Source organism: Gordionus sp. m RMFG-2023, chromosome 2, assembly GCF_954871325.1.
Source record: "Gordionus sp. m RMFG-2023 chromosome 2, tfGorSpeb1-WG-v2, whole genome shotgun sequence".
NCBI classification, from domain to species: domain Eukaryota; kingdom Metazoa; phylum Nematomorpha; class Gordioida; order Chordodea; family Parachordodidae; genus Gordionus; species Gordionus sp. m RMFG-2023.
The window spans coordinates 25,488,007-25,497,872 of NC_088776.1; the positions used below are offsets into that span (position 1 = coordinate 25,488,007).

The 9,866-nt window shown below is 26.0% G+C and overlaps 1 protein-coding gene across 3 annotated transcripts in view; it reads right to left on the reverse strand.

Annotated features, from left to right (window-relative positions):
* LOC135923695 (low molecular weight phosphotyrosine protein phosphatase-like) overlaps positions 1 to 7,841 on the reverse strand; it is a 12,765-nt gene extending 4,924 nt beyond the window's left edge. The window contains exons 1-5 of one of the 3 annotated variants that reach the window (XM_065458591.1): positions 7,761 to 7,841; positions 7,644 to 7,714; positions 7,489 to 7,602; positions 7,384 to 7,445; positions 7,244 to 7,346 (exon numbers count right to left, since the gene is read on the reverse strand). In XM_065458591.1, the coding sequence (XP_065314663.1) occupies positions 7,244 to 7,346; positions 7,384 to 7,445; positions 7,489 to 7,602; positions 7,644 to 7,714; positions 7,761 to 7,797 (387 nt within the window). In that variant the 5' untranslated portion in view covers positions 7,798 to 7,841. Of the gene's footprint in view, positions 1 to 7,243; positions 7,347 to 7,383; positions 7,446 to 7,485; positions 7,603 to 7,643; positions 7,715 to 7,760 lie in introns of all 3 variants that reach the window. The other 2 variants (XM_065458590.1, XM_065458593.1) reach the window with 2 other exon arrangements.
* Positions 7,842 to 9,866: the final 2,025 nt, after the last annotated feature.

A 9,866-nucleotide genomic window follows, 5' to 3' on the forward strand; every position in this document is an offset into this window, starting at 1 on the left:
GTAAAATTTATAAAAATGTTAATCTAAAATCATTTATTTTTATAAATAAGATCGAAATCCATTTTTATGTATATTTTTTTAATAATAATAATTAATTAATAAACATTCTGCCATTCTTATTTTTTTGGGCATTCTGTTTATAAATGTGTGCGATAATCTCTTCAGAATCAGTTTTTAGTGAAGCTAGTGATATTGACAGTTACCATCGCCGCAGGCTGACCTCTGATAAATTGGAAATTTTGGTATTTCTAAAAAAAAATCTTCGATATATTAATATTAAATATTTATTTCAAATTTCATATAAATTTGTTTATTACTTATTATGTATATAGATTAATGTATTACTTGTTATATAAAAGTGATTTAACAATAAAAATATTTTATATACTTTTAGAATTACAATTGAATTGAATATAAACTATACTGATCATTATAATATATTTAAATGACATAAGTTATGGTATAATTAAATTATATATGTTATACTAATAAAAAGTATATTAAAAATTAAAACCATTGATATCTTTACAGAATATAAAATTAGATATGATATCGGATCTGTAATCGGCCGATACCAATTTAATATTGGAAATATCGGATCGGCCTCCAAAAAGTGGTATTGGTACACCCCTAATTTCTATTTATACCGGACCTACAAACTTGGCTTGAGTTATCTGCTGAAACTAAACTTAACCCCGCTTTAAAAAATTCTAGTCTGAACCAGTATTAAGCACAATTTTTAAAAAAAATAGAACCTGGACCCATACCGAACAAAGCAAAAATTTTATCGGGTCCAGAACCACGATTTATATTAATTCCTAAAAAATGGCCTAGCCTGAATATTTTATTTTTCTGTCAGTTCGGGGTTTGCAAAATATACTTGAAAATTCATTATAAATTAATATTTTGTAATTAGCTAATGTATGTGTTTCACTGACTTTTATAGTAGGGCAAATTAGACAGCCAGCTTTTTTATTGATATATTTTTAGATTCTAGTAGGTTTCTCCTTCTTTATTTGTATATCTGCATATACAGGGTTTCCTAATCAAAAAAGGAAAAGTGTCAAATAAAAAAGAAAAAGTCCCAAAGGTTTAGGAAAAAGTCCGATCAAAAAAGGAAAAGGTTCAATTAAAAAAGGAAAAGTGTCAAACAAAAAAGTAAAATTGTAATTTTTAATCACTTTTCTTTTTTGAAGTAGGGCAAATTGGACAGCCAGCTTTTTTATTGATATATTTTTAGATTCTAGTAGGTTTCTTCTTCTTTATTTGTATATCTGCATATACAGGGTTTCCTAATCAAAAAAGGAAAAGTGTCAAATAAAAAAGAAAAAGTCCCAAAGGTTTAGGAAAAAGTCCGATCAAAAAAGGAAAAGGTTCAATTAAAAAAGGAAAAGGTTCAATTAAAAAAGGAAAAGTGTCAAACAAAAAAGTAAAATTGTAATTTTTAATCACTTTTCTTTTTTGAATGGAAAACCCTGTATATTCAAATAATGGTATTGGAAGAAAAGAGGAAAATTGATAATTACATTTTCAAGCAGTTAATTGGGTTGGAACTGGATTTTTACGAATATTATTTAAGTCTTTCTTCTCAAAGCAGTTGGTTGGAAAAGAATTTAATTTTATCTTTTATTGATTTTTTCAGTGCGTGTAGAGAATTGTAAAAACTTTTGGAGTTTGACTCCTTGGGAAGGAGACTTCAGGTGATGTAGTTCCATTTGTGTATAGCAATTAAGAGCCATTGATTATAAAATGCTATGCCATTATATACCAATACCAATATCAATTTGAATTATATTTTATTAATTTTAATATTCAAATTTAAAAAATAATAATTTAATATATAAATATATTATTTTTAGCGAGTTTGGCGATGCTCATCTCAATCAGCGGCTTCTCCCAAGTGGAAAAAATTTTGTGCAAACGTCTAGAGATGTCTTCTATTTTAACAAATAAAAAGGTATCTCTTAAGTTGAAAAAAAGGTTCATATAAACGATGTGAAAAGCTGTACAAAACTTAAGCAGCATATGAAGTTAAATTGGAAATAATGGGGATGTGAATGTTGACAGAGAAAAAATTGAGAGGTTTAAATACGTTAAACGAAAGATGATTGGATTGGATGAAGAGATATACTCCATTGGAAATAATAGGATCAAGGTCACGAGGAGCAGCAACAGAAATAAGTAAAAATAGTCAAGATCAACCATCCCATCCAATAAGCTCAAAGACTAGACCAACTTTTAGAAAACGGGATTTTTGTACAAACTGTTAAAAAATAATAAATGTGAAATATTTTAATTTAAGATTCAATTTTTGTAATTACTAATATTTTTATTTATAAAATTAAGTTTAAATAGGATAATTAAAAAATAAATGCCTTATTATTTCCTTAATAATGACCAAACCTCTAACTTCATAAAGTGGCCAATTAATGGTAGTAGGACTAGAGAAAAAATAAGACAAAGGCACATATATAAAGCAAAAAGTAAAACAAAAGAATAGTGCACTTTTTAAAAAACGAATAAAATTAAGTTAAGTTTTTTTTGTCCCCAAGTCTTTATGGGGGCATTGCAATATTAAAAAAAATTGGTTGCCTTTATTTTAAATTTTCAGCTCAGTCTTTTTATTTCAGCAAGGTCTTTGACCTTCACTAGGGGTAATTTCATACCAAATCGATAACTTTTCAGCCTGACCTTTTTAATTTCGATAAAATTTTGTATACTAAAAGAATATCATTAGAAAGCATCGAATCCAAAATTTAAGCCTCCTAATACTCATAGTTCCTGAGATATCAATGGTCAAAAGTGCCCAAAATAATCTTTTTTCGAAAAATACGATTTTTTAAAATTGAGATAAGTTAAAAAAATAATGATTTAAAAATATAAGTTATATGTCATTTTGTTTACTGAATATTAAGGATTTTTTTAAAATAATATTTTTGCGGTTTTTATTTACGTTAGAAATTTTAAACATGAAAACTCCAGGTGTTTAGTTTTCCAAATTTTTTGAATTTAATATTTTCTTATTCTCTAACCTTATATCTATTCATAAAAAATTTAAACTTGGGACAGCCATGAATTTTTTAGTTATTTCGATTTAAAAAATAAATATTTTTTTAAAAAATAGATGGCGCTCCTATATAAAATAATGCGTTTTGCTAATATTATTTTTTTTAAACATTAATAACAAGATTTTCTAGCATTAATATCACGAAATGAGATTATTTAGCTGCGGTTATAATCATTTTTTTATTGTAAAAAAATTTTAATTTTCATATTATTTAATAAATTTTGTAAATATAATAGACAAATTAAAATTCATAAAGGATATTACCTACTTTCGGTTTTTCATTATTTAGACGCCATGAAAATTTCGTTTTGCGGATATATTATATGTACGTCCAGTAGCCGTTGATGGGCTAACTATTGTTAAAATATTTTTTTTGGTATGAAAAGGATATCTTGTGCCGCAAAAGAATTTGCTGGTCCTTTAGGGTGAATAAAATTAATTTTTACTTCATCTCTAATTACACTTCTTGTACAAATCCTAACTACCAATCGTTTTCATATTCACATGTTACATATCCTATAATCTCAAACGGATCCTCACGTGGATATACTATATCTCCACAATAAATGTCTGCGAATTAGAATATAGTTTAGTGTTGAGTTTAGTTAAACCAATCGGAAACACTGCAATTTTTTGTGTCCCAGGTATTGAGAAAGATTTACTAAATCTCTCACTTAGCCTTATCTCTTCTTCCTCATACTCTGGTATGATGGCATAAAAAAAATTCATACCTTTTATATGCTCTTCCGCATATTTATAAAATCGTAAAGATGTAATTATTTGATCAGTATAAGGTTTTTATAAGCTTGCCATGGCAACTAATCTTTTTACTGTGCCGCCTACCGTAGCAGGCACTTTTACCATGTGCCGTAGGAAAAAAATGTCATTCTGCTTGAACATCAAAATCGATTTATTGGTAGAACATTGATGAAGTTTTTCTTATTTTTTTATTGCGCTGCTGAACCATCAGAAAAGTAGTAATTTTTCTGGTGGAGTGTCGAATTTATTTTTTAAAAAATGAATCAAATACGATTGGAATAAATGGACAGTATTATTAATTAAGGATTCTGATATTACCACAAAAGTTAGGTTGTTTATTTGATCTCCTATTTCATAATAAATTGAAAATGGATGCAACGTAACTTGCGAAGTTATCCAATGATAACCCTGAACTTCGTCTTGGACAATAAAGGAATAATTTTATAAAAAGTCACAAATAATTAAGAGTGTATTTTCTAAACTATTTTTAAGGTTATTGTGAAATGAACTTTGTTGTTTACAAATAAATGGATGGCGTATGAGGATATTCATTTTATGGAAAAAATAATGAATAAATTCGTCTGCCGATTGAGAAATAGTCTCTAGAGTTGTTCTATCTACCAAAACCCACTGTTTAAACGTAACAAGAGTTATATCATTTTTTATAAATAATTTTTCGGTGCGTTCTTTTAAAAGTGCCGAGCCATGACACTCGTTGCAGTCACCAAAATAAAAGGTAACGGGGGATTGCAAATCATTCTGCCTATAACATCTCTATATGTATCTTCACCATTTTTAGTCAATGTTTCTAATTCACAGCCTAAAATCATAAATTAAATATTCTGGTGTATGCCACAAACGCATACACCATGTGTTCCACTAGCCCCTGCTAATAATTTCGAAAATCCAATTGTTATGTTTGAATTACTAGCCTTAAAATGATTATATAATTCTTAATTTATTAAGAACTAACCTTTTTTGCTCGTTCCCCCTTTTTAATGATAGATATGCAATCTTTTTTTTTCTGGTAATACCCTACTAACTTCATCACTGCAAAAAAAAATTTAAAACAATATCAACTGTTTTTTGATTGAGATATTTTGCAAGATTTCGATTTGGAGTTGAAAGAATCCCCTTTTCTTCTAAAATGATTTTGGAATTATATGCCATATGATATGCAGTGTTGAATGTCGTTTAATTTTATTTGCGCTCCAATTAGGAGGCAAAATGGTCAGCAATTGATATTTTTTATTTTTAGATAAATTAGGATATTGTAATTTCATATTATTGAGTATACCATTATTGTCTTTTGTATCCGATTCTAGATTGTTAATTTTTATATCTGAAATAGCTTTTGATATTTTCGCTACCTTTTTTGGATAATTTTTTTTGGTTTGTTTTTTATTCTTAATAGGAGATATTCCAATTTTGTTTAAAGTTATATTGATTGTATCTATTGATGTGGATGCTTTTTTAAATATTATCTACATATTCGCTATCAGAATTTATATTTTCAATATTTTTTTGTGATAATCGTTTACGACATTTATCGGTTAATGATGCTTACTACCTTAAGGTACTACCTATCAAATTTGTATTTTGTTTATTTTTCATTTGGATAGGCACTACCAAATATATTTATAATATATATTTGAAAAATCATGATTTTTGAAAAACCTCTGTGGCCTAGTCGGCAAGAGCTTCGCTTACTTATCCCATAATCATGGGTTCGAATCCCGGGAATGGTCATGTTTTTTTTCTTAATCTAACTTGGTGGTTCCATCCTTGCGGGGATGATATATTGGAGGCCGGACTCGACCACGTGATTCCGTTATAATATTAAATAATAAGGATCTCTATATTTTAATAAATTTTGGTCGGTATTTAGCAAAGCATCATTAACCACATTTATCACAATATACTGTTCCGCCTCAATGTTTGGAAATTGTGTCATCCACGTCATGACTTTGTGCAAGTTTTTTTCATAATTACAGTGTTTAGATTCTTTAAAAGGATTTTTATACATTATAAATAATTTTAACAAAAAAATTAATATCTAAATTTTTGTAAAATAAAAATTAATTAATATAGGGCAAGTGCATGAAAACTTGCTTTTATCTTTCAACAATTTCTAGTATATATCAGATCAGAATCTAATTTATCTTTTTAAGAAAATAATCATTTATTATAAAAACAACTAATTTTTTACAGGTTATCAATATAGTAATAATAAGTACTAAGAAAATAATCAATTATTATAAAAACAATTAATTTTTACAAGTTATTAATATAGTAGTAATAATAAGTAAGCCTATCAAACTATCTATATAATATTATTTCATGATATGAATGCTGGAAAATCTTATTATTTATGTTTAAAAATGAAAAAAAGTTAAAAAAATAAAAATCTTAACAAAACGCGTTATTTTATAAAGGAGCGCCATCTATTTTTTAAAAAGATATTTATTTTTTGTTTTTTATATCGTAGTAACTAAAAAACTTATGGCTGCTCCAAGTTTAAATTTTTTATGAATAGATATAATGTTAGAGAATAAGAAAATATTAAATTCAAAAATATTTGGAAAACGAAACACTTGGAGTTTTCATGTTTAAAATTTATAACGTAAATAAAAACCGCAACAATATTATTTTTTCTTTAATAGAGTTACAAAATGACATATAACTTATATTTTTAAAATCCTTATTTTTTAACTTATCTTAATTTTAAAAAATCGTATTTTTCGAAAAACATCATTTTTGGCACTTTTGACTATTGATATCTCAGGAACTATGAGTACTAGGAGGCTAAAATTTTGAATTCGATGCTTTATAATGACTCTCAAAATGCAAAATTTTATCGAAATTAAAAAGGTTGGGCCAAAAAGTTATCAATTTGGTATAATATTACTCCTAGATGAAAGTGACAATAGATGACAAGAGAATAATGGATTTTATAAATAATGATGCCAACTATAAAAAGCGGGGAGAAGGGATTAGGGAAAAAATTCGCCTTACTAAACATAAAATACCACCATTAAATGATAAGATCTTCCCATTCCAATTAAAAAATAAAAATAGGCCTGGTCTTTCCAAATTAGGATTGGTGATTAAGAGAGGTCTCTAATTAAGATTAGAATGTAATTTATATTTTCTTGCTTTTCATTTTTTAATGGGGAAAAATCATTATTATATCAAGCAATTAATAATTTAACCTAAAAAATGCTTTATAATTAAGAAAATAGTAAAGGCAAAAGTTTTATGCTATTTAATTTTCATTAACATAAAAATTTAATTGAACTCTCAATCTTTACTATAGTAATAAATTATTACAGATGTCTCATTGTTGTAAATTTATATTGAACAATAAATTCCAAATGTTAAAAAAAATATTTAATAATCAAATTTATAAATTAGTACATAATATGGATCACGGACGTTTTTATTTGGAAATTTATAGTCCCATTTTCCTAGCAATTCAATTTTTGCCTTTGATTTTAAAGGGCGTAATGCTTTTACATTTCTTTATAAATTTAAAACAACATTTTATTTATTTGTACTCAATGTTGGACTGATCCATGCATAATATATAATCAAAATTGTAAAAATCTTCTTGTACAAGCTCATATTATAATATATTTTTTAATATTATATCTATATACTACCTGTCTAGCTTTATGGCTAAAATTTATATCATGATTTTTTAATATAGCCATAGCTCGATGATCAGGAGATTTACCTAAATGATAATCGCCTGTACCTGCACTATCTACTTTCCACTAAAAAAAATTTATAATTCATTTAAATGAGAAATATTCACATTTGTAATATAACTTTCTTCTAAAATTTTTCTTAGACAAGCTTCTGCAATAGGCGATCTACAAATGTTGCCTAAATACGTCATTAATGCAATTATTTTAAATTATTTTTTAAATACCCAAACATACCATAAGCACAGATTTTGGTTCAGTCATGAAAATATAATAGAGAAAAGTAGATAAATTTAATAAGGATTGACATCCAATCAATCAACACAAAAACTTAAGTTGTATATTAACGAGGAAGGTGAGTGGGCATATTTTTTAAACAAATAAATGTTTCTTCCAATATTTTCACCTCCCACACCCCTGAAACAAATTATCTTTAAAAAAGTTGTGAGCCTAAATTTATTTAAATAAATATAATCTGGCCATGAAGCGAGGCTAAAGTCATTTTTAGGGGTAGAGGGGGAGAGTTAATAATTGATAATATTTAAGTGAAATTTGTTTAAGTTAGCACATGATATTTAAAATATAGTTGGTCTGAATTGGTGTGTAGGCAAGATTTTACTAGTGAGTCACTATTAGATTGAATAACTTAAACTTTATTGAAGTTCTTTAGATCCACTTACTTTGGGCCATTGGCTATGTAACTTTTGTCTAAATAATTTTCTTTCCCACTTTTTTGACAAAAATACCTTTTTGATAACAATAAAAATCAGAGTCCATAGTTTGTTTATATAATGACCAATGCTATAGATCATTACCCTGTTTTTAAATTGTTTATATATAATGACCAATGCTAGAGATCATTACCCTGTTTTTAAAACTTAGAATTACATAACACATTTAAAATACTTTTCTCTTCTATTTATTTAAAAAAAAATAAGCAACGTTAACTTTGCTTTCTCATAATTTCCCAATAGAGTAAATAGTAATTTTTTAACATAAAAAAATTAGTATTAATTATATATTTGATAAATTTTTAAGAAAAATTATGGTTCCCTTGTTTCTGTATACGCTACTCTAATGCATATAAACTTATAATTTAATACTTTGAAATAGGCATTATCGGCTAATATAAAGCCGATTAATGACGAATCCCAATGAAAGGCTAGCTAAGTCGGATGATTTAAAAAAATTCTGATCGCAAAAAAGATCCCAGCAATCCTCGCAAAATATTTTGAGGAGAGATTGATTGATATTAATCTCGGATTTAGGATTTTTTAAACATTTTTTCTAATATTTTGGCGCTAGCTTCGAAAGCTGGAACGTTAAAATATCTATAAAATAAATAATTTTTTAAAATATTATATTAAATAATAAAATAATAAACCACTTATTATAAAAAGTTTTACAAACTTAAAAATAAACATAACTTTTTGTGGAAACAAGTAATAATACTGATTTTTTAAATTAATATAAAACCTGCTTTCTTTGACATCTGAATTTAAATGATAAAAATAATTTTTTTTATAAAATTTTATTTGAGTATTTATATTTATTTCTTCACTATAAATTCTAGGAAACTTTAATATAGGCGCTCTTCAAAAAGCGGCTAAATCAAGAGATTTCGTATTTTAAATGGCAGAAAGGTTTGAATTAGGCTTAGTTAATATTTTTGGCTAAAATCTTGATTTAGCAGTTTTCTTAGAAATCGCTTATATTGAAGTTTTCAAAAATACTATTCAAGCTTAACTAATTCACAAAGCTTTATTTACCTCTAATCAGACGCGTAGTCAGAAATCTTTAAGGGGGAGGAGGGGTTTATTTTTTTTATTGAAATGATTGTATGTTGAAGCATTAAAAATTTATTAAAAAACTAATCATCATATAAAACTTATTAGAACTAATTATATTTGAAAATTTGATAATTTGAAAACAAATAATAAAATATTGTAAAATACAAAATATTTAAGAGTGAAAATAATACTATTAAAAGATATTATAGCTATATAAACCGGTATTTAAATCATAATAAAATATAAAATTAAACATTTTATAATGATTTAAAAGGTTAATTAAAATATCGTTCATAAATTAAAATTTAATCTTCTTTATGATTGCGCCAAATTTTTAATAATTTGTTCTGTGATTAGAATTAGATTTCGATGTATATTAAGTAAAACTAGTCCAATCAATCGATTTTAATATGTCATACCTTTGAGAGGTTTTTATTCTCTGTAATAGAGTAAAGGTCCCCTCATTTGTATTTGTACTAATTGTTACCATTGCCAAAATATTCAATAATTTAAATATATTTGGAAAAATTCATAAAATATATT